Source organism: Globicephala melas, chromosome 2 (genome assembly GCF_963455315.2).
Source record: "Globicephala melas chromosome 2, mGloMel1.2, whole genome shotgun sequence".
NCBI lineage: Eukaryota > Metazoa > Chordata > Mammalia > Artiodactyla > Delphinidae > Globicephala > Globicephala melas.
In genome coordinates, this window is record NC_083315.2 from 162,177,047 (window position 1) to 162,203,376 (window position 26,330).

General features: G+C 43.6%; 1 protein-coding gene across 4 annotated transcripts in view; it reads right to left on the bottom strand.

The window, feature by feature from the left end:
* Window positions 1-26,330, bottom strand: part of KCNK10 (potassium two pore domain channel subfamily K member 10) — a 143,626-nt gene that overhangs the window by 72,593 nt on the left and 44,703 nt on the right. For all 4 annotated transcript variants that reach the window (XM_030883659.2, XM_060295152.1, XM_060295153.1 and 1 more), the window contains exon 2: window positions 4,211-4,545. In XM_030883659.2, coding sequence (XP_030739519.1) covers window positions 4,211-4,545 — 335 coding nt within the window. The remainder of the gene's footprint in view (window positions 1-4,210; window positions 4,546-26,330) is intronic.

Here is a 26,330-nt window from a genome sequence, read left to right on the forward strand (position 1 = left end):
GAGTATAATTGCTTTACAATGGTGTGTTAGTTGCTGCTGTATACAAAGTGAATCAGCTATACATATACATATATCCCCATATCCCCTCCCTCCTGAGTCTCCCTCCCACCCTCCCTATCCCACCCCTCTAGGTGGTCACAAAGCACCAAGCTGATCTCCCTGTGCTATGCGGCTGCTTCCCACTAGCTATCTATTTTACATTTGGTACTGTGTATATGTCAATGCCATTCTCTCACTTTGTCCCAGCTTACCCTTCCCCCTCCCCGTGTCCTCAAGTCCATTCTCTACGTCTGTGTCTTTATTCCTGTCCTGCCCCTAGGTTCTTCAGAACCTTTTTTTTTTTTAGATTCCATATATATGTGTTAGCATACAGTATTTGTTTTTCTCTTTCTGACTTACTTCACTCTGTATGACAGACTCTAGGTCCATCCACCTCACTACAAATAACTCAGTTTCGTTTCTTTTTATGGCTGAGTAATATTCCATTGTATATATGTGCCACATCTTCTTTATCCATTCATCTGTCTATGGACACTTAGGTCGCTTCCATGTCCTGGCTATTGTAAATAGAGCTGCAATGAACATTGTGGTACATGACTCTTTTTGAATTATGGTTTTCTCAGGGTATATGCCCAGTAGTGTGATTGCTGGGTCGTATGGTAATTCTCTTTTTAGTTTTTTAAGGAACCACCATACCGTTCTCCATAGTGGTTGTAACAATTTACATTCCCACCAACAGTTCAAGAGGGTTCCCCTTTCTCCACACCCTCTCCAGCATTTATTGTTTGTAGATTTTGTGATGATGGCCATTCTGACTGGTGTGAGGTGATAACTCATTGTAGTTTTGATTTGCATTTCTCTAATGATTAGTGATGTTGAGCATCCTTTCATGTGTTTGTTGGCAGTCTGTATATCTTCTTTGGAGAAATGTCTATTTAGGTCTTCTGCCCATTTTTGGATTGGGTTGTTTGTTTTTTTGATATTGAGCTGCATGAGCTGCTTGTATATTTTGGAGATTAATCCTTTATCAGTTGCTTCATTTGCAAATATTTTCTCTCATTCTGAGGGTTGTTTTTTCATCTTATTTATAAACCATAATAATTTGATTCTTGACTGACACAGGTTCAGCATTTTTAACTGCTTAGCCTACAAAAAACTGTAAGTAAACACCAGTATAAATCCTTATATCAGAGTAGATGGAGATCTTAAAGTATCCCATGTCCAGGATTGATAGTCAATGGGTATAAAGGGAAAAAAGAGGAAATGCTTTCTGTTAAAGAGCAAAGAACTCCAATGCCTTTTGACTCTGCTAAAATTCTGGAAAGTGTTGAACATAAAGCAAATGTTTAAGAGAGAGTTAAGCTTATGCTAAAGTAAACACTACTTCAAGGGCTGCAGACTCATTGGGCGAGGCAGGGTAGAGCCAGGCAGACCTCACTTTGAATCCCAGCTCTGTCATGTTGGTGGTTGGAAAGTTACTCAACCTCTTTTAGCATCAGTTCTTTACCTGTAAAATGGGTATAATTATACCAACTTAGAAGGTTGTTGGAGAGATTAAATGAGACGATGGGTAGAAGAGGCCTAGCTCATAACGGGTGCCTACTAAAGGGTATATGTTTTAATTGTTATAAAAATGATCTCAAGGGCATGCGCGCACACACACACACACCCTCATTTCACAGAGAAATCTTCGAGGTCAAAGGATGGGTCTTAACAGCAACACCAGAACTAGAATCTCTACCCTCCTCCATTCTGTCCTTCATTCTGGCCACTGAATTCTTTCATAAAGGAGAAGGCCAAAGAATGAACAATAGAGAAATACGGAATTAATAAATAAATGCATGAATAAGCTCAGATGTCTCATGGCATCACCAGTGTTATAGATTTAGTTTGATAGCTCATCCCAAAAGCATTTCTCTATTGGGTAGTAATTAGATGTAAAGCCATGCAGAGGCTACACATGGATGCAAAGATAATAAGATATGATCCCTTTCCTCAAGATCTCATTGTCTAAGGAAAGAAAATTCAGGCACAAGTCCAGTTCAATTCAGACCACCTTTTAGGTTATTACATGTACTGCAACTAAATAAAAAGGATCTCACCACATATCACCACAGCATGTATAATAAGCTCCTTACTGAAAATTACTCCCGAATTATTTCCTCCATTCCCTACGCCTTTATGAGCCTTAAATCTGGCACAGATTAGTGACAGATTGGTAGCATTTTACCATGAAAGGAGAAAAAAAAAAAAAAAAGACAAGGCCATCTAAGAAAGAGTGATATGAAACACTGCCCCTTGACCTTTAGAACTGTAAGGTTTTATTTTATTTATTTATTTATTTATTTTTTTTTTTTGGCACTACGCAGGCCTCTCACTCTTGTGGCCTCTCCCGTTGCGGAGCACAGGCTCCGGACGCGCAGGCTCAGCGGCCATGGCTCACGGGCCCAGCCGCTCCGCTGGGACTTCCCGGACTGGGGCACGAACCCGTGTCCCCTGCATTGGCAGGCGGACTCTCAACCACTGCGCCACCAGGGAAGCCCAGATTTTATTTTTTAATAAAAACTGTAGGATATAGGTATGAAACCATATGTATTCCAGGAAAAAAATGTATATTTCTATTCATCTAAGAGTCAAGTCAGATTATAGAAACTAATTTAAAAGACTACAACTACTATGAAGGGGCCAAATCATAAGCAGCCTCAGAATTCCCCTACCCTATCAGTGTGGCTGGAAATAGATAAATAAATAAGCCAGCCCAGACTTGTGAATCCTACAGAATCCTAATTGGTAGTAGCCATTAGAATTTTTTTTTAGCCATTAGAATTTAATGCTGGTGGGACTTCCCTGGTGGTGCAGTGGTTAAGAATCCGCCTGCCTATGCAGGGAACACAGGTTCAATCCCTGGTCCGGGAAGATCCCACATGCCACAGGGCAACTAAGCCCGGGTGCCACAACTACTGGAGCACACATGCCACAACTACTGAAGCCCGTGCGCCTAGAGCCCATGCTCCGCCACGAGATAAGCCACCGCAATGAGAAGCCCGCACACCACAACAAAGAGTAGCCCCCCCTCGCTGCAACTAGAGAAAGCCCGTGCATAGCAACAGAGACCCAACGCAGCCAAAAATATAATTAATTAACTTTTAAAAGAAAAGAATTCAATGCTGGTAATCCCAGAGCCAGAAGGAATTGTGAAAGCTGTCTTTTCCATCCCTCTGTCTTCCAAACTTTAGAACCCACAGAAAGATGGGACTCTCCCTTGCCTCCATAAACGTCACCGCCCCCCACCACTACTCCTCGTGGCTCAGGAGGGCATGTAGATTGGAGGCCGCCATCCTGCCTCACCTCCAAGGTGAAGCCCATCTGCTGGGCTCTAAACCACTTCCCTTCCCTCTTCCCAGGACTCGGTCCTCTCCACCTTTTGCTCACTTCTCAAGCCTCCTGTTTCTCTTCCTCCTGTCATGCCACCTTAGATGACTCCCTGTCTCCCACATCCCTTCCCAGCCTCACATCACCCCTGCCAAGGTCGCCCCACCCCTTCCTCTGCCTTGTTTCTGTAGGCGGGGGCCCAAAGTTCTCTGCCTCCATTTTTTATGCACTTTTTTCCTTAATATCCAAGGCATGGAAGGGCTTTAGTACAGTGCCTGACACACAGTAAGTGTTCAAAAATAGCAACCTTGATTATCCCTGTTACTGTTATCCTTATTATTTCATCCTCACAAATCCACCAAAGCCTCTTTCAAGTCACTAACACCCTACCCATCCCACAGCTGGTGCCCTTTTCTCTGCTCCATTCTCATCCACCTGCGACAGGTTCATACATCCCTGCTCCTTTAAAATTCTCTCTTTCTTTGGTTTCTGGGCCACCCTCTTACCCCAGCATCTCACACAGATTTAAAAGTTAATCAGCATATATAAGTGGCCTCGAATCTGAAAATCCAAAGCCCTTTGCCGGCTGCTGCCTCTGGCCACCACGTGCAAAAGCAGGTGATACAAAACACAGCCTGCTCCTACGTCGTACATGTGACCCCTCTTCCCCCACATTGTCACGGGTCTCCACTCAAGTGTCACCTCCCAGAGAGGACCTCCCTGACCATCAGTAGCATCTCAACCAACGGCAAAGCTCAGTGAGCCAGAAAGACAAAACCAATGTCACACTCTCCCCCCGACCCAAGGTGATTCTACTGTGGACTCACTCCTTGCTCACCTGAATCAATGTCTCCAGCTCCTGTGGGCTCACACAGACATGATCCCGCAGGAATTCTGCCTTCTCCATGGCAATAGTGTTCTTTTGGCTGCTCTCAAAGGGCTGTTCCAATGCCCGGAAGACGAGACCGCCCGTGACGAGGTAGACCACCACGACCACGAAGATGGCAACCACTGTTTTACACTTCATGACGGTCTGCAGGGCCCCCTGGGAGGCACCTTCCATTCTGGCTACCACCGTGGCTCGGGAGGAGATGGAGAGGCGTGGGGCCGCGTAATGCCCGTTAGTGGTGCCCTTGGGCTGGCACACCGGGGGCGCTGCTGCAGGAACGGCCACTGAGAAACGGGGTGGGTGAGAGGGGAAAAGAGAATTTGTTTATAAACACAAAGCCCAAAACTTGTCGGAAACAAAGCACAGGTGTCTTTCTCAAGCCAGCTTTCAAACGTGAGGATTAAAGATTGGCTCACCAAGCCTGCAGTGAGGGAATTCAAGCAGTTGCTAGGTGTCTGTTGAATTCTAAAACAGTGAGCACCAGGTGTTCTAGTTTTCACACACAAAAAATAATATTAATTGAGTCTGAAATGTTTATATTTCTCTACAAGGGTCCAAATTTGAAAGCCATGTCTCTGTTATTTCTCATTCATTTTCTCCCTTAGTTTCCTTGTTAAGTGATGTGTAAGACACACAACAAACCATGATATTTTAAAAAGAGACATATTGTGCAATTTGGAGAAGAAAAGGTAGGAGAAGGATACCCAGCAGAATTGTCCAAGTGCTGAGGGCTAGGTAATACCAAGAGTATAGAAGAGATGAGCATCTAGCAAGTTTAAAAGTTCTTTATCCAGGTCTATGGTCACAAAACAAAAGAAGGGTGAGTTTGCTATAATGAAGAGTCAAAAACCAAACACAGTGACACTCAGATCAAGATAGACAGGCAGGAGGACATAGAATTCACCTCCCCCCACGAACACATCAAAAATACATCTACAGGTTGAGACCTGTGTCCTTGGGAGGGGACTCAGAGGAGAAGGGAGATTTCATGGGTGGAGACACTCCCTGGGAAGTGAGTGGTTCAAGCCACATATTGGGTGCCCCAACCCTGGGGTCCTACATAAGGAAGACGACCCCCTGGAGGGCTGGTGGGACTAACAGGAGGGTTGTGGGAAGCCTGGACTCCACTCAGGAGGAGCGTGCTTGTGCTGGCTTGCTCCTGAAGCAGGGACGAGAGGGCAAATTGAAATCAAGCAGGTGGCTGGCTGGTTTCCCATGACTTCCCCAGTGTATACACCAGCCTGATCCAAGTGAACATTCCAGCCTTGCTTGCCTCCCATCACAGCTCCACACTGGAATAAGCTGCCATGAGCAAGGAGAGACCTTAGTCGTGAGACACTGAGGTAGCTCAAACCTGAAGCAACATCTGAGAAGGGCAGAGGCAGCCGTTGCTTCACTTATACAAGTGGCACATCAGAGGCAGTCCAGATCTCTGATGGTGGCTGGACCGCCACGGACTGGACCGCCACGGACTGTACCCCAGCCCTCACTGAGTGCCTGTGCTAGCTCCTCTTGCTCCAGTACTGTTCTACTCTGGAGTGAGGGTGCCAGTGCTGGGAGGGGGAGAGCACATACAGGAAGGGAACTGAGCCGGTTTGGAAGCCCAACTCTCACGGCTTCTGCTCTAGCAACTTGGAACCTGACCCTGCTCCCCCACAGGGTGATGATGGAAACTTAGCACAGAAGCTTCAGCTTACACCTGCTCCAGCCCTAGTCTCTCCATCTCCATCGCCACCTCCTACCAAGATAATAGCTGTCAGCACAACCTGAGGAAAGATATGGCTTGTGTTCACATCAAATCCAGCTCTCCCACCAAAGCCACTGGCAGACTCAGATTGTAAAGGAATGCTCCAACATAAGGAGCAATGGGTAACTTTTACCTAATTTCATAGAGACAGAGAAAGATAAGGAAAATGAGAAGACAGAGGAATTTTCTCAATTGAAAAAGCAAGAGAAAACCCCTGAAAAAATAATTAATGAAATCAAAATAAACAAGTTACCAAATGAAGAATTCAAAGCATTAGTAATAAGAATACTAATTGAATTAGGTAAAAGAATAGATGAGAATTTTAACAAGGAACTAAAAAATGTAAAATAAAGAACCAGTCAGAACCAAAGAATACGATAACTGAAATGAAAAACACACTAGAAGGAATTAACAGCAGATGAGGTGACACAGAAGAACATAGAAGGGATCTGGAAGCTAGAATAACAGAAATCACCCAATCAGAACAGCAAAAAGTAAAATAAATTTAAAAATTAGAACAGTTTAAGAGATCTCTAGGATAACATCAAATGTACCAACATTCACATCATAGGGGGCCCAGAAGGAGAGAGAAGGGGGTTGAAGATATATTTTATGAAATTATGACTGAAATCTTCCCAAATCTGAAGAAGGAAACAGATATCCAACTCCAGGAAGAACAGAGAGAGTCTCAAACAAGATGAACCCAAACAGACCCACACCAAAAGGTAGAGAGAATTCTAAAGGCAGCAAGAGAAAAACAGAGAGTCATATACAAGGTATCCCCCAGATGGCTATCAGCTGATTTTTCTGCAGAAACTTTGCAAAAGCCAGAAGGGGTATCATGATATATTTAAAGTGCTGAAAGGGAAAAACCTGCAACCTAGAACACTCTATCCAGTAAGATTATCAATTAGAATTGAAGGAGAGATAAAGAACTTCCCAGATAAGCAAAAACTAAAAGAGTTCATCAATACTAAACCAGCCCTAAAAGAAATGTTAAAGGGTCTTCTCTAAGTGGAAAAGAAAAGGCTACAAGAAGAAGTATCTATAGGAAAGGAAAAATCCCACTAGTAAAGGAAAATATACAGTAAAGGCTGAGGATAAACTGCTTAAATAAGCTAGTACAAAGATTAAAAGACAAAAAAGTTGTAAAATCAAGTATAACTACAATAATCAGTAAAGGGATAAACATGAAGATGAAAAATATTACATCAAAAATAAAATATGTGGGAGAAGTAAAAAATGTATATCTTTTAGAATGTGTTTGAACTTGAAGAACTACCTGTTTAAAACAAATAGATGGGCTTCCCTGGTGGCGCAGTGGTTGAGAGCCCGCCTGCCGATGCAGGGGACACGGGTTCGTGCCCCGGTCCGGGAAGATCCCACATGCTGCGGAGCGGCTGGGCCTGTGAGCCATGGCCGCTGAGCCTGCGTGTCTGGAGCCTGTGCTCCACAACGGGAGAGGCCACAACAGTGACAGACCCGCATACCGCAAAAAAACAAACAAACAAACAAAAACAAATAGATACAGGTCAACACATATGAACCCCATGGTAACCACAAGTGAAAACCTACAACAGATACACAAAAACAAGAGAGAAAGGAACAAGCATACCACTAAAGAAAATCATCAAATAAGTGAAGGAACTAAAAGAAGAAGAAAAGAACAAGGAAGAAATATAAATACAACCAGAAAACAAATAACAAAATGACAATAAGTACACACCTATCAATAATTACTTTAAATGTCAATGGACTAACTGTTCCAATCAAGACATAGGGTGGCTGATTGGATAAGAAAACAAGACTTACCTATATGCTGCTTACAAAGAGACTCACTTCAGAACTAAATACACACACAAACTGAAAGTGAGGGCATGGAAAAAGATATTTCACGCTAATGGCAATGACAAGAAAGCAGAGGTAGCAATACTCACATCAGACAAAATAGACTTTAAAAGTCTGTAACAAAAGACAGAGAAGGGCATTATATATTGATAAAAGGATCAATACAAGAAGAGGATATTACATTCATTAACATATATGCACCCAATACAAGAGTACCTAAATATATAAAGCAAATATTAACAGACATAAAGAGAGAAACTGACAACAATACAATAACATAGGGGACTTTAACACCTCACTTACATCTATATACAGATCATCTAGATAGGAAATCAACAAGGCAACAGTGGTCTTAAATGACACAATACCAGTTGGGCTTAATAGATATATATATATACAGGACATTCCATCCAAAAACAGCAGAATACACGTTCTTTTAAAGTGCACACAGATTGTTCTCCAGGATAGGTCACATGCCAGGCCACAAAACAAGTCTCAACAAATTTAAGAGGATAGAAATTATATCAAGCATTTTTTCCAACCACAGAAGTATGAAACTAGAAATCAGCTACAGAAAGAAAAATGGGGAAAGCACAAATCCACAGAGACTAAACAACATGCTACTAAAAAACTAATGAGTCAACAAAGAAATCAAAAAGGAAATCAGAAAAAAACCCTGAACAAATGAAAATGAAAACACAACTTTCCAAAATCTATGGGATGCAGCAAAAGCAGTTCTAAGAGGGAAGTTTATAGCAATACAGGCCTCAAGAAACAAGAAAAATCTCAAATAAACAACCTAACCTTCCATCTAAAGAAATTAGAGGGCTTCCCTGGTGGTGCAGTGGTTGAGAGTCCGCCTGCCAATGCAGGGGACGCGGGTTTGTGCCCCGGTCCGGGAAGATCCCACATGCTGCGGAGCGGCTGGGCCCGTGGGCCATGGCTGCTGAGCCTGCGTGTCCGGAGCCTGTGCTCCGCAACGGGAGAGGCCACAGCAGTGAGAGGCCCGCGTACCGCAAAAAAAAAAAAAAAAAAAAAAAGAAATTAGAAAAAGCAGAACAAACAAAGCCCAAAGTCAGCAGAAGGAAGGAAATAATAAAGATCAGAGAGGAAATAAATAAAATAGATACCAAAAAGTATTAGAAAAATCAATGAAACCAAGAGGTGGTTTTTTGAAAAAGTAAACAAAATTGATAAACCTTTAGCTAGGCTCATTAAGAAGAAAAGAGAGAAGACCCAAATAAACAAAGTAAGAAATGAAAGAGGAGAAATAACAACTGATACCACAGCGATACAATAAATCATAAAAGAATACTATAAACAGTCATATGCCAACAAATTGGACAACCTAGAGGAAATGGACACATTTCTAGAAATGTACAGCCTGCCAAGACTGAGTCAGGAAAAAAAGACAACATGAACAGACGTAAGATTGAAATTGTAATAAAAAAAATCTCTCAGCAAACCAAAGTCCAGGATGGGATGGCTTCACAGAGGAATTCTACCGAACATATAAATAAGAGCTAACACCTTTCCTTCTCAAAATATTCCCCTCTAAAATTGTAGAGGATGGAACACTCCCAAATTCATTTTATGAGATCACCATTACCCTGATACCAGATAAAGATACAAAAAAAAAGATTACAGGCCAACATCTCTGATGAATATAGACACAAAAATCCTCAACAAAATATTAGCAAATCAAATCCAACAATACATAAAAAGGATCATACACCATGATCAAGTTGGTTTTATTCCAGGGTCACAGGATGGTTCAACATTTGAAAATCAATCAATGTGATACACCACATTAACAAAAGGAAAGATAAAAATCACATGATAATCTCAATAGAAGCAGAAAAAGCATTTGACAAAATTCAACATCCATCCATGATAAAAACTCTTATTAAAGTGTGTAGAGAGGGAACATATCTCAACATAATAAAGGCCATTTATGACAAACTCACAACCAACATAATACTCAACAGTGAAAAGCTGAAAGCTTTCCCACTAAATTCAGGAAGAAGACAAAGATGCCCACTCTCTCCACTTATATTTAACATAGTATTGGAAGTCCTAGTCACAGAATTCAGACAAGAAAAAGAAACAAAATGTATTCAGATTGGAAGGGAAGAGGTAAAACTATCACTATATGCAGATGACATGATACTCTATATAGAGGAACCTAAAGTCTCCACACAAAAACTATTAAAACTGATAAATGAATTCAGCAAGGTTGCAAGATACAAGATTAATAAACAGAAATATGTTGTGTTTCTATACACTAATAATGAAATATCAGAAAGAGAAAGGTTTTTTAAAATCCCATTTAAAACTCACATAAAAATACCTAAGAATAAACTTAACCGAGGAGGTGAAAGACCTATACTATGAAAACTATAAAACGCTGATGAAGGAAATTGAAGGTGATTCAAAGAAATGGAAAGAGATCCCATGCTCTTGGATTGGAAGAATTAATATTGTTAAAATGTCCATACTACCCAAAGCAATCTACAGATTTAATGCAATCCCTATCAAAATACCAGGGACATTTTGCACAGAACTAGAATAATCCTAAATTTTATATGGAACCACAAAAGACCCCGAATTGCCAAAACAATCTTGAAAAAAAAGAACAAAGCTAGCAGTATCATGCGCCCTGACTTTAGACTATACTACAAAGCTACAATAATCAAAACAGCATGGTACTGGCACAAAAACAGACACATGGATCATTGGAACAGAATAGAGAGCCCAGAAGTAAACCCATACACTTATGGTCAATTAATCTATGACAAGGGAGGCAAGAATATACACTGGAGAAAAGACAGTCTCTTCAATAAATGGTGCTGGGAAAACTGGACATCTTCATGTAAAAGAATAAGATTAGAACATTTCCTCACACTGTATACAAAAATAGACTCAAAATGGATTAAAGACCTAAATGTAAGACCTGAAACCGTAAAACTCTTAGAAGAGAACATAGGCAGAACCCTCTTTGACTTAAACTATAGCAATATTTTTTTGGATCTGCCTCCTAAAGTAAAATAAATAAAAGCAAAAATAAACAAATGGGACCTAATTAAACATAAAAGGTTTTGCACAGCAAAGGAAACCATTGACAAAACAAAAAGACAACCTACTGAATGGGAGAAAAGATTTGCAAATGATATGATCGATAAGGGGTTAATATCCAAAATAGATAAACAGCTCACACAACTCAATATCAAAAAACCAAAAAACTCAATTAAAGATGGGCAGAAGACCTGAATAGACATTTTTCCAATGAAGATATACAGATGGCCAACAGGCACATTAAAAAATCCTCAACATCACTAATTATCAGAGAAATACACATCAAAACCACAATGAGATATCATCTCACACCTGTCAAAATGGCAAAATGGCAAAATCAACAAAAAGTCTACAAATATCAAATGTTGGCAAGGATGCGGAGAAAAGGGAACACTAATACACTGTTGGGATTGTAAATTGGTATAGCCACGATGAAAAACAGTATAGAAGTTCCTCAAAAAACCAAAAATAGAATTACCATATGATCCAGCAATTCTATTGTTGGGTATATATCTGAAGAAAATGAAAACACTATTTCGAAAAGATACATGCACCCCAATGTTCATAGCAGCATTATTTACAACAGCCAGGATATTGAAGTGTCCATCAACAGATGAATGGATAAAGAAGATGTGGTGTATACACGCAATGGAATATTACTCAGCCATAAAAAAGAATGAAATTTTGCCATTTGCAACAACACAGATGGATTTGGAGGATATTTTGTTTAGTGAAATAAGTCAGACAGAGAAGGACAAATACTCTATATCACTTATATGTGGAATGTAAAAAATAAAACAAACTAGTAAAAACAACAAAAGAGAAACAGACTCACAGATATAAAAAACAAACTAGTGGGCACTTCCCTGGTGGCGCAGTGGTTAGGAATCCGCTTGCCAGTGCAGTGGACACGGGTTCCAGCCTTGGTCCGGGAAGATCCCACGTGCCACGGAGCAACTAAGCCCATGCACCACAACTACTGAGCCTGCGCTCTGGAGCCCGCGAACCACAACTACCAAGCCCACGTGCTGCAACTACTGAAGCCCGTGCACCTAGAGCCCATGCTCCACAACAAGAGATGCCACTACGATGAGCCCGCACACCGCAACGAAGAGTAGCCCCAGCTCACCACAACTAGAGAAAGGCCGCACGCAGCAACAAAGATCCAACACAACCAAAAATAAATAAATTTTAAAGAAAACAAACTAGTGGTAACCAGTGGGGCAAGGGAAAAGAGAAGGGACAAGATAGGGGTACAGGCTTAGAGGCACAAACTACTATGTGTAAAATAAATAAGCTACAAGGATATATTGTATAGCATAGGTGATATAGCTAGTATTTTATAATAACTAGACATGGAGTATAACCTTTAAAAATTGCAAATCACTATGTTGTACACCTAAAACTTATACAATACTGTAAATCAACTAAACATCAAGAAAAAAGTTTTCATTGGCTTAACATAATAAATAAATAAATAAGCAACAAGGATGTATTGAACAGCCATTTTTTGTAATAACTTTAAATGTAGTATAACCTATAAAAATACTGAATCACTGTTTTACACCTGAAGCTAATATAATATTGTAAATGTACTATACTGCAATTGAAAAAAATCAATCAGTGTAAAGAAAGTTTGGGTTTCTGACAACTACTAAAGGTAAGCAAAAAGAAAGGTGGTGATAATGAGGGAAGGAATCAAAGACTGATGTTATATTCCAGTTAACTTGGTTTCCTGAAAAAAATAGAATAATAAAATAGACCCTAAATGTATTTCTCAATAGAAAATGCAATGAGTTACATGTAATCACTCCTGATCTATTAATGATAGAATTTTTCTTCTATTTTCCTCGAATAATAAGTTATTGGAAAAGAAACTTCCCCTGGTTTGAACACATCGAATTCTCAAAGGTCCCTGCTCTCTGTAAGGGCAATTTCATTACCTTGGATATAAATATGTTAATTTGGGGACTCTTCGGGAACGGCAGGAAGTTCAAGTTCAGCGCAGTGTCACACACAGAATGGTATCACACATTTCAGAAATCGGCCTGGTGCGCAACGAATGGCCATTTCCCTTCGCTTTTGTTCTCCTTTTATAATACTAATGCTTATTATGGCCTCTGTCAAGGTGCAGCTTGGCTGTTGTGTAAATAATGTATATCAGGAGGTGACAAACCTAATTATCTAAGTGAGGCAAACAGTCCCACTCAGTGAGAGTTAAACTGCTCTATCTCTGCCTTGGGGAACTCAGGGTAAATAAAAGTGTAGGAATGTCACTCGTCCTCAGTCAAACACCAATGACCCTGACAACACCTGGAAGAATCTAGTTTGTAAAGTCTGCTTTTCCTCGTAGAACCTCAAAATCAGATTTTCTCTTTGGGAACCAAAGTTGAATATCAGCTTTTTATTGTACATTATTCTATCAAATAAGTCAGTAAATGTTACATTTCCTTCTGACCTACATGAACACAGAACTCTCTGGAATCTCTGACTCAAGAATTAGAATTAGCACCCTGGGCATTATGTTCTTGCTAATATTCCCTAAAGGCATTACATTCAGGTTCCAACTTGCCCTTGTTGATACAGAGAAGTCCAGCCTCGCCCAGGCCTGCTTTCTTTCAACTTTGTCCTCATTTCCCATTCTTTCGCCCTCCTCGCTGTACCTTAATCCCTTGCGCGTCTCACCATCACCATGGCCACCATCACATCCTGCCTGGTCTAATCCAACAGCCTCATAAGTGACCTCCTTGCTTCCACTTTCACCCACCTTCTGACCCATAAGTCTGGGGGTTAAATACCACTTCTAGAAGCACCTCCTCCCCTTCCCCCTGCACCCTCTGTGGTCGGCAGAATAACAGCCCCCAAAGATGCCCATATCCTCATCCCTGGGACCTATGAATATGTTACCTTACATGGCAAAAGGAATTTTGCAGATCTGATTAAGTTAAGGACCTTGAGTTGGGGAGATGATCCTGGATTATCTGGGTGGACTCAGTGTCATCACAAATGTCCTTATAAGAGGACTACAGGAGGGTCAGAGAAAGAAACAGATTTAAGGACAGAAGTAGAGGTCCAAGTGATGTGGCCATAAGACAAGGAATGTAGTCAGTCCCTAGAAGCTGGAAAAGACAAGGAACAGATTCTCCCCTAGAGCCTCCAGCCCTGCCTAGACCTTAATTTCAGCCCAGGAAGACAGATTTTTAACTTCTGACTTCCAGAACCATAAGATAATAAATTTGTGTTGTTTTAAGCCACTAAGTTTGTGGCAATTTGTTACAACAGACACAGGAAACTAATACACCACCACCCCCACTAAATTAGGTCTCCCTTGGCCCCCACTCTCTGCACTATGATGTTGACAGAACCTGTTTGCTCATCATTCAACTTAGAGCTCCAGGAGGGCAGGCACCGTCTCGACCCCCCTCATCTCTTGTACCCCAGTAACCTGCCCAGTGCCTGACACATAGTGGGAAGCCAATCATTGATGGCTGATGAAAAGAACCTTCTAATGAAAAAGGAAAGGCAGGAAGAAATGTTGGCACCTCCAAACCACGCCTACAGTGGTGGATGGCGGGGTCATATGGAAAACAGCTTGACATTCCAGCAACACTGGACAGGTCCTCTAACACAGCAGTGCTCTGTTCACACCTCCACTCCTTCACACGTGTTCCCTCTGCCAGGAGTCCCCTCCCCACCCCCATCTGCCTGGGGAACTCCTGCCCTCCTGAGTCTCAGCTCCAAGCTGCCTCCTCTGTGAAGCCATCCTGGCCTCTCCAGGCAGACTCGACGTGACCGTCTCCCCACAAGACTATGAACTCCTTGGAGTCAGAAGGCTTGACTTTTCATCATTGGATCCCCATTTCTTGGCACAGTGCCTGGCCAAGAGCAAATATTTGTTTTCTGTTGTTGGTGACGATGATGATGACTCCTTCGGACTATAAACAGAAGTCCCATCAGAATCACCACCACCCTCAAGAACAAGCATTTATTTAGCACCAAATGGGGCTGTGCTGTGGTGGGGATATGGCACGGTCCCTCCCAGCTTCACAGGGTTGACAGTCTACTTAGTGAACATGCTCCACAGCGTCAGGTAAAAAACATTAGGATGAAGCCTCTCTGGGTGACAAATGATGGCCCTGAGCATGGAGATCAGTTTCCTTCACTGACTTTATTTGCATCATGGATGATTCCAGGGCTTCTAGCACCCCTGAGGCTGGGCAGAATTGGGCTTGAGAAAGGTCTTTGCGGGCCAGTTCCTGGCGCCAGTTTGCTAAGAGATTGAGCTTAGGAGCAGAGTTTGAACAGAATCCACCAATCCCTGAGTTCCAAAACACCAGAAACAAAAACCAGAGAGTTCCGATCCCAAACCCACCAGTGTCTGGGTGACCTTGAAACCGCCACTTAGTTTCTGTTTCCTTATATGACAAATGTGAATAACAATGACCACTTTTTTCTTTTTTTTTTTTTTTACCCCCTCATGGTTCTTGGGAAATGCAAGCCACCCTGACTTACTGATTGGAGTATATTTGTACGTACCACGAGTATTGGCAGGGACCTCAGAATGTTACAAAACCTTTTGTGCGTTTGATGAAAAATGGAGTAGGTTGCTTTAGCAAAGATGACTGCACATTTCGATGGCTAGAAAAGGATTTGGTTTGTGTCTTTTCCTTAACTTGGATAAGTTTACAAAGGATGCTTTTTTAAAAAATTTTTTTAAACATCTTTATTGGAGAATAATTGCTTTATAACTGTGTGTTAGTTTCTCCTTTATAACAAAGTGAATCAGCTATACATATACATATATCCCCATATCTCCTCCCTCTTGCATCTCCCTCCCACCCTCCCTATCCCACCCCTCTAGGTGGTCACAAAGCACTGACTGATCTCCCTGTGCCATGCGGCTGCTTCCCACTAGCTATCTATTTTACATTTGGTAGTGTATATATGTCCATGCCACTCTCACTTCGTCCCAGCTTACCCTTCCCCCTCCCTGCATCCTCAAGTCCATTCTCTATGTCTGCGTCTTTATTCCTGTCCTGGCCCTAGGTTCTTCAGAACCTTTTTTTTTTGTAGATTCCATATATATGTGTTAGCATTCAGTATTTGTTTTTCTCTTTCTGACTTACTTCACTCTGTATGACAGTCTCTGGTCCATCCACCTCACTACAAATAACTCAATTTCATTTCTTTTTTATGGCTGAGTAATATTCCATTGTATATATGTGCCACATCTTCTTTATCCATTCATCTGTCGATGGACACTTAGGTCGCTTGCATGTCCTGGCTATTGTAAATAGAGCTGCAGTGAACATTCTGGTACATGACTCTTTTTGAGTTATGGTTTTCTCAGGGTATATGCCCAGTAGTGGGATTGCTGGGTCGTATGGTAGTTCTGTTTTTAGTTTTCTAAGGAACCTCCATACTGTTCTCCATAGTGGCTGTAGCAATTTACATTCCCACCAACAGTGCGAGAGGGTTCCCTTTTCTCCACACCGTCTCCAGCATTTATTGTTTGTAGATTTTTTGATGATGGCCATTGTGACTGGTGTGAGGTGACACTTCATTGCAGTTTTGATTTGCATTTCTCTAATGATTAGTGATGTTGAGCATCCTTTCATGTGTTTGCTGGCCATCTGTATATCTTCTTTGGAGAAATGTTTATTTAGGTCTTCTGCCCATTTTTGGATTGAGTTGTTTGTTTTTTTGATATTGAGCTGCATGAGCTGCTTACAAATTTTGGAGATTAATCCTTTGTCAGTTCCTTCATTTGCAAATATTTTCTCCCATTCTGAGGGCTGTCTTTTTGTCTTGTTTCTGGTTTCCTTTGCTGTGCAAAAGCTTTTAAGTTTCATTAGGTCCCGTTTGTTTATTTTTTTATTTTATTTCCATTTCTCTAGGAGGTGGGTCAAAAAGGATCTTGCTGTGATTTATGTCATAGAGTGTTCTGCCTATGTTTTCCTCTAAGAGTTTTATAGTGTCTGGCCTTACATTTAGGTCTTTAATCCATTTTGAGTTCATTTTTGTGTATGGTGTTAGGAAGTGTTCTAATTTCATTCTTTTACATGTAGCTGTCCAGTTTCCCCAGCATCGCTTATTGAAGAGGCTGACTTTTCTCCATTGTATATTCTTGCCTCCTTTATCAAAGATAAGGTGACCATATGTGCGTGGGTTTATCTCTGGGCTTTCCATTCTGTTCCACTGATCTATATTTCTATTTTACAAAGGATGTTTTATTTAATCTATTTCTTCTGCTCAGAAACCACAGTTGCTCTCACTCTAATGCTAAGTTGCCTTGTGACCTGGGATCTGCCACTGGAGCTCTCTGTGCCTGGAGCCACCAAAGAAGCAGAATCGGCCAGATGATAGTGACAGTGGTGGTGCAGATAATAGGAGTTCCTGCCACTTATTGCACACTCACTTTGTGCCTGTGACTCTGAAAAACACTTGTTTACATTGTCGCATTTGGTCCTCACCATGAGGTATTATCTCCCCTGTGTGAGTCCAGGTCCTCCCAGAAGCAGATGCAAGAGGGGATTGAATGTGCAGGGCAGAAATGGAGACACAGATGTAGAGAACAAACGTATGGACACCAAGGGGGGGAAGTGGTGGGGGGAGGGGGGAGGGGAAGGGTGGTGGTGGGATGAATTGGGAGATTGGGATTGACATGTATACACTAATATGTATAAAATGGATAACTAGTAACCTGCTGTATAAAAAAATAAAATTCAAAAATTCAAAAAAATAAAAATAAATGTGTATGGATTTTATTACGGGAAATGCAGTCAGGTGGTGAGGAGAGCCAGCAGACACACTGTGAGCCTGACTCCACTGATGGAGAGCAGGAAGGAAGGGAGCGTGTGGGAGTCCTAGACCACCTGCAGCCCAAGAAGGCTCAGCACAGCCATCAAGGAGTTCTTGAGCCAGAGTCAGCCATCTGAGGAGTCCTGTGTCTCCCAGGAGAGGCCTGCTTTAGGGTCCCTGCTGCCCTCGGCCACGGGCTGCAAGCAGCCCACAGGAAGTGTGACCACAGAGGATGCCAGAGCAGCAGCCGGGCTCTTGCTCGGTTATACTCCCTCCAGTTGGAGGCCTGCGTGGCGCATGCCTGCTCACGGCCGCCACACATGCCCACTTCACAGACAAAGAAACTGAGACCCAGAGAGCTTAAAGGACTAAGCCCAGGTCAGGTGGCCAGAAAGTGGTGGAGCCAGGATTAAAATTAGAATAACCTGACCTCAAAGTCAGTTCTCTGGACCGTAGGAACAGAAAACTAGGGAAAAAAGAAACTCCAGGTGGAAAGAGCCCTTTCATCTAAAATGTGTCAATAATGGATGAGGCATATAAAGTAATGGCCTATTCACAACGCCAACAGAAAAGGATTTGGCAGCAAAAGTGCTGACAAGACTTGATGAGAAAGAAAATGTTGGAAGACAATAATTTTCATTTTACAATGTTTCCTCCCAAACAGTAGCCCATCCCATTTTTTCTGTAGATGTGGGTGGATATGGGGGCACATGTGGAAATCTTTTTCTTCTTGTTTGAATTTGTTCAATTTTGTACCATTCAGGCTTTCCCAAGCCCCGTACACTTTACTGCATCATCCATTCATACATTCAATCAACAAACACATGAGTTCACCAGGCACCATGCTTGGCCCTGGGGATGTATATATGAATAAGACACATCCCTGCCTTCAGAGGTAGTGGGAGAATTGACAAAGATCTGATGCAAGATCTAGTTTATCTTCACAAAGCCTTCTGTGGCGGGCCGTGGTCATTATCTATCCCCCTTGGACAGGTGAGGAACTGAGGCCAGGGGAGGTGACACTGACTAGCCTATCACAAGTTAGTAAGCAGTGGCATCCTTGGATCCAGCTTCAGACCCCTAACCCCGAGTACCCACACTCTTCCACAGCACCTGGAACAAATGGCATTTGGGATGCTGGGTATCAAACGGGATTCGGGGTATCCTGAGAACGTGAAATGCAGCCACCTGGGAGGTACCACTGTCACATAGCGACATGATTCTGCCTGTCAACCCATGCAAAGTACAGCTGTGACTGCAACACGCTGGTGAGAGGCAGTGAACACTCGCCTCCCCTCACCAACCACCACCAACCCCCCCGGGTCTGGAATCGTTCCAGGGCCACCTGCATAGGCAGCTCAGAGCTTCCATAGAGGCCCAGGTTAAAGCTGAGCCTGGAATCCCCAAAAGCCTTCCCTGGCTGGACCAGAGGGTGGGTGTTGGGAAGAGGGAAGGAGAGACGAGGAAGAGACCATTCCAGCCCCATCACCCCGCGGTTGTCACAGCAGCTGGTTTCAGCCATGATCTGCCTCTAAGAACAGCCAAGAGAATGTGTGTGCTCCGTCTGATTCCACATACCTTGCAGCCAGACCTTGTTTCTCCTGTTTCCATGTGACAGGTTCACCTTAGACATGATCAAGCTGGTCCTGGTAAGAATGCAATGACCATCACTGTAACAGCCTTTATTTTAAAATCCAATTATTAGAGAAATGCAAACCAAAACTACAATGAGGTATCACCTCACACTGGTCACAATGGCCATCATCAGATAATCTACAAACAATAAATGCTGGAGACGGTGTGGAGAAAAGGGAGCCCTCCTGCACTGTGGGTGGGAATGTAAATTGGTACAGCCACTGTGGAGAAAAGTATGGAGGTTCCTTAAAAAACTAAAATTAGAGTTACCATATGATCCAGCAATCCCACTCCTGGGCATATATCTAGAGGAAACCATAATTTGAAAAGATACATGCACTCCAGTGTTCACAGCAGCACTGTTTACGATAGCCAGGACATGGAAGTACCCTAAATGTCCATCAACAGAGGAATGGATAAAGAAGATGTGGTGCATATATACAATGGAATATTACTCGGCCATAAAAAAGAATGAAATAATGCCATTTGCAGCAAAATGGATGGACCTAGAGATTGTCATACTGAGTGAAGTCAGACACAGGAAGACAAATATCATATGATATAGCTTATATGTGGAATCTAAAAAAAGGGTACAGATGAACTAATCTACAAAACAGAAAGAGAGGTACAGATGTAGAAAACAAACTTACGGTTACCAGGGGGTAAAGAGGGGGGATAATTTGGGAGATTGGGATTGACATATACACACTGCTATATATAAAATAGATTACTAATAAGTATCTACTGTATAGCACAGGGAACTCTACTCAATACTCTGTAATGACCTGTATGGGGAAAGAAGCTAAAAAAGGAGTTGATATATGTATATGTATACCTGATTCCCTTTGATGTACAGCAGAAACTAACACAACATTGTAAATCAACTATACTCCAATAAAGATTTTTTTAAAAGAAAAAAAGAATACAATGACACTCAGTCTAGACATACTAAATAACCAAGCCATGTCCCCAAAATGCCACCATAGACGAGGCTCTCCCTTTAGGTTTTATCATTGCCCTCTCCTTCTAGCCCTCCTTAAAAACTTCAGGCTTTGTTTCCAGATGGAAGAGACCAAGGTATCATGAAATATCTGGGACAGAGAGCCACGACAATGGGAAGCAAGACTGAAAGGGGAGGAAGAAGGAGGTAAGAATGTGCTGCCACCTTGACTCAGCTCTGTCCTCGCCTGCTCTCACCTGAATTGCTGGGACAGCCTCCAATCCTGCCCCTCTTAAATGCACCCTCCACATCCTCCAGGGGGCCTCTCCAAGGTGTGGATCTGATCACACCCACCTCATCCTCAAGCTCCACTCCAGGCACCACGGAGCTTCAGAAGAACATGCAGGCTCCATGGCTTGCAGCAAGACTCCCTTCCAGGACCTCGTGCCTGGCTGTCTCCCCACAAGCAACGTTTGCCCCAGGCAAGCAACACCCAGGCCCCTGCATGCCGAGCCCAGAGGAGTAGGTCTTGCTTCCCAATTCCTTTCTCCTTCTCACTCTTTATCTGGCCAACTGCTCCTCATACTTCAAAACTCTCTTCATGTGTTACCACCTCCAAGAAGTCCTCCCTGACTGCCCACCCCTCAGTACAATCAGATGCCCTTCCCCTTGAGATTTTCTCTATGTCTCAATGTGGAGCTTAGCACAGTGCCTACAGCTGGAAGGCTCCTAGGTACAATTTGCTCATTCCTGAATTCATTCATCCATCCATCCACAAATCTGCCCTATGCCAGCATTTATGATATCAAGTTTGCACACGTGCCCAAAGGAAAGTCTGACTGCTGAGTTCACCGAATCTGGTGCTAGTGGTGGTTGTTGTTTTCTCACAGACAGACATCCTGAGTCAAGGTGTCAAAATTCTCAGAAAGCAAATAGTCCAAGGAGAGCTTGTAATCCACTTCACTGTGCTCCAAACGCTCAGTTCTGAGCTTTCTTGTTCTCTTCACAAAGGGCTAGAAGGTTCTCTTTTACTCATGGGTGCAAAATATTGGGGGGGGGGGTAAAAAAATCTGTTGGATGGAATGAATCACCCTTGGTGAATCACCTCTCTGGTAGCAAGCAGGCAGAGTTTCCCTCCAGCCGGCCTTCCTGGGGTTCCTCTGACTAGGACCAAACAGCATCAATTTGGGTTTGAGGACCCAAAGGCTGAAGCCCTGGCCCATTAGTGCACCCCCAGCCTGAGAAGAAAACAAAGGTTGCTGGATTCATTTGGGGCTCAAAGGATCACTGACTTCTTTCTTCTTTCAGGACTAGTAAGTAGATGGTTTCTCCTATCTTCCCCAACTGTCTTGTTGTATTTATAAGCCAATGGCATGGCACAAAGTCAGGAGTCTTCACCAGCAGACAGGGCCTGGAGAATGAGGCTCTTGGCATGGAGGTCTCAACTCAGGCAGTAGCACAAGGGATGGAGAGGAGGGGGTCAGAGACAAGGGGTGTTAAGGAAGTAAAATCCACAGGTCCTAGTGATTGACAGAAAGCGAGAAGTGTGGAGAGGGCAGGATCCAGGATGACACCCAAGCACCTGGTTGGAAGAGCGTGGTGTTCTCCAAGACAGAGAAGGCAGGAGGCCTGGGTTTACAGCTTCTGTGGCACATCCAGGTGGCCATATCCAGTAGACATTAGACTTAAGGGACTGGAACTCAGGGACAAAATCTAGCTGGAAGTCTAGGTTTGAGAGTGATGAGAATATAGGTGATATTGAAGCCACAGGACTGGACGAAATGGTCCAGAAGGAGATGCAGAATGAGAAGAGAGTAAAAGATGGTGCTCAAGGGAGGAACATGTAAGAGACAACAGAGAAAGAACTAGAAAGAATGAGAGAGCAAAGGGGGAGCACCAGGGTGTGGTTTCCTAGACATCAAAGGTGGTCAATCTTTTTTTTTTCCTTTTTGTTTTTAATTAATTAATTATATTTTTGGCTGTGCTGTGTCTTCGTTGCTGCATTCAGGCTTTCTCTAGTTGCGGCAAGCAGGGGCTGCTCTTTGTTGCGGTGCGCGGGCTTCTCATTGCGGTGGCTTTTCTTTGTTGCGGAGCATGGGCTCTAGGCCTGAGGGCTTCAGTAGTTGTGGCACGTGGGCTCAGTAGTTGTGGCTCGCAGGCTCTAGAGCGCAGGCTCAGTAGTTGTGGCACACGGGCTTAGTTGCTCTGCAGCATGTGGAATCTTCCCAGACCAGGGCTCGAACCATTGTCCTCTGCATTGGCAGGCGGATTCTTAACCACTGTGCCACCACGGAAGTCCCAAAGGTAGTCAGTCTTATTCCACTCCACCCCCAGCATCATTCCCAAGGCCTGGTCTGCTAGAGGTCTCAGGGTGTGTTTGATGAACTGATTACTGTCTCGTAGGACTATCCTACTGCTCATTAATGGCCTTCTCATAGACCATTTTCTCTCCCTGGCTTCCAGGAAACTCTCTTCAACAGACCTCTGTTCCAGAATTCCTGGGCGTTATAGGTTACTCCTGCTAGCAAGCGAGATGCCTTTATTGCTGCAGTGAAATGAACTCTCACTTACGCACACGAGCACAAAGAGCGAAGAGCCAGAGGTATTTCTTGTATGTGCTGAGCTGGTCAGAACAGCTCCATCATTTCCCGCAGGTCTGCTCATCTTTCGGGATCCAGGGCTGCCTACCTTCTGGTTCTGCCAACAGACCCCAGACTCTGCCATGTTGGCGAGATGGACTCATTTGTTGTTTTTGACTCCACGGTCAAGGCTGAAAGGTGCACAGCCACGGCTGGGGTTCCTTTGTTCCAAAATGCTTCGTGAATAATATATTTTGTCTCCTGCTCTAAGTTTTTCCTCCATAATTCAAATTAGCTAGAGCACTTTTAAAAGGAAAGGTTTTTTTCCCTTCCCTTTGGGATTAAAAATAATATAAACAGCTGCAGTTCCCAAAACACCTCCTTTACCCTGGGGCCAAGCGTTTGAAATCCTATTGTCAGGACCCATTCCTTCGAGCTAGGTTTGCCTTTCCCAGATGTCACATCAAAAGCAGTTAGTTACCTCTCCTGCAGCTCTCTGCAGGGGACCCCTCCCAACCAGGCTGGAGCCAAGCGATCCTTCTAAAATTCCAATCTAGCTGCTTCTTAACCCCCCCCCCCCCCCCCCCCCCGCCCGCAGTTACAATGCCACAACTCTTTACATGGCCTCAGGGTCCGTGTTACTTCGACAGCCCTACCTCGCCCCCCACAGGCATTCCTCCAGCCTCAATAAAGTCCCTTCGGTATCAGTGGTCACAAACACATAGATCCTGAGTAGTTGTATTCATTTAACCAATTATTTTTACAGATCCACAGCAGAAAGGAAAACCAAAAAAATAGCGTTAATCCATTAGGGAGAAAGATTCTGTGACTTAAGTCCGTAACCCATGCTACTGCCTAATTCTCTAACCTCAGGAAATCTGTTCATTGCATCCCACCCTATGATGGTGACAGAGGTGGGTACAGGTACCTGGATAAATTCCGTATCTATCAGAGCATAAAATACATTGAAGTGATGAGTGTGCTAATGTTTTACAATAACGAAAAAGGAAGGGGTATTTAGAAACTTGATGTGTCATTCGTTCACTTATTCAGCCAATACATGCCAACTTTGTGCCAGGAATAGTACCAAACTCTACACTCAGAGTTCAGGCTGCCAAGCCACCATCCACCAGGAAGCTGAAAAGGATCAATTATTTTAAGAAGTGCAAGGCCAGTGTGGCCTCCATGTAGCTTTGATCTGTCTTCTACTCTCTGCTTCCTCTGCTCTGATCCAACCTGCCCTTCCTCTCCCATTCCAAACCTTTCCAAAGATACCGCAGGACCCCCTGCTGCAGAACTGAAGACCTCCCCTACTTCCTCCACATTCTTCCCTGACACTTGGGCTTCCCCTGAGGATACTGCCCTCTAAGGGTGGCATTCAGGTAGAGGTTGCTCAGTCTCCCTCACCCACAACATCAGGACGAGGCTGTCCCAGAAAACCAATACTCCACACTCTGTCAAAGCCCCTGTTGCTTTGAGACCAAAGCCCTCTGGGTCCTCTACTTCCTACTCTGCTTTATGGCTGTCAGTGGTAGACCTGACTTCTCCCCGACGCCTTCCACCATCCAGGTCCTGCTTTCCTCCTGAATGATTGTAATGTCCCACAGAGAACCCACCCAATACCCGCGCCTCCCATTTCCCTGATTTCAGCACCATTACCATCTCCATTCCACTTCAACCACTGACTCAGGTCAGGTTCCCCAGAAGCAGATTCCGAGATGAAGATTGGTTTGTAAGCAATTTATTTAAGCAGTGCTTCCAGAAGAGCCCACAAGGAAGCGAGGAAGCAGGAAAACGAAGGGCAAGAAACCAAGCAAAGGTGCAATTCCAGGTGAGGCCCCTGGTCTCTGCCTGAGCCCGCGGGGGCTCTGCAGCATAAATTACATCCTGCGTTTGTCTCACCCTAAAGCAAGGGAGCTAGGCTTTCACTCCTGTGACCTGTCACTGGCTACGGAAAAGCCCTAGGGGAGACAAACACCCTGAAACACTGCTGAAAAGAGGCACCAGTAAACCCAGGGAAGTCCTCTGAAAAAGGCTGTGGGCACGCGCTACAAGGGGAAAGGACACAGACTCTGAAGGATGGGTGCACAGGGCCAGGAAAGCGCGTCGGGAGAGCTCGTGGGGCACCAACAGCACCCACTACCACTGCCTCCTCTTGGGCCACATCCTGAACCTCGTCAGCGTCGTCGCGAGAAACGTCCCCACCTCAGAAGTACTCAGTTACAGAAACCTGCTGCTGACTTGCACATCCGATTCTTCCAGCTCTCTCGCTTAATTACTCCCCCATCACATCCTGACTCTACTCTCCTGCCCCCTCTCATGCCCTCCCCACATCCTCTTTCTTCCTACCCCACTCAGCTTAGACTCCACGTTCAACACTACACTCTTCAGCTCCCAGACTCAACTCCCTTCCCTCCTGTCCTTTCCTGGAACTACCTGGAACTAGCCCCTTCTACATTATTCCTCTTCTCTGCATAGGGTCCTCATCCAGGCTGCTGAACGCTGCCAGGGAAACAGAACAGGCTCAGGGATTGCTGCCATTCTAAATCCAGAGTGTCCCTCCTCAGCTGGCCCTCAGTGCCGCGCGGCAAGCTGCCCTGCTTCCCTGCTCGGAGATGGCAGTTAGGTTACATGTCTTGAAGATATGCAAGTGTATCTCATTACAAACAAACCTGGAATTGTATATGAAAATCCCTCTGCAAGATGGATATTTACTCTCCAAAAGGATTTCTGGCAAAAAGCATTTAAAAAGCAAGTTCTGTGTGCCTCTAAAATGGGCTTTGGTTTATGCTTATCTATTTTTAAGAACAGTTTATGTAGAATGAGGTGAGCCCTCACTTTGCCCTTCTCCCAGGGTCTTTGAGATGGAGTCTCAACGCCCCAGTACATTCTGTTTTGCAAGCAGCCTCAGCCGTCTTCACTCGCCAATGTAGCTACCTGCTCAGTGTACCCCGCTCATTCATTGTCACTAAAACTCCGACAAAGAACTTAGATGGAGAAAAAAATTGTTTTAGGTGGTTCTTCCTCCACTGTGCCTACTAAGTTGCAAAAATGAATGAGATCTGTCAAGGGGAGAAAACGGTTTCTACACAACACCCTACAAAATGGCTCTGCATTTCAGCAACACCCTCTGGATAATTTCCTCTACAGCAGCTCCTCTAATGCAGTATCAGTGCTGCTGACATCAGCAACATTTCTGTGATTTACTGCAAATGCAGCTCTCAAAGGCTGGGAGTAAGCGAGGGCGAGAGGAAGAGAGAAACCTGAAAGGGAAAAGAATTAGTCCTCAAGAGGCTGGGGAGACGGCGACGCAGAAGAAGTACCAATCCAGTGCTCTGAAGAAGTGTTTTGAAAGCTTCTTAATAGCTCTAACTAGTGAAGTCTTCAAGGAATCAGCAGACTTACTGAAAAATCGGGGGAGGAGATCTTTAAAAAGTAGGGAAG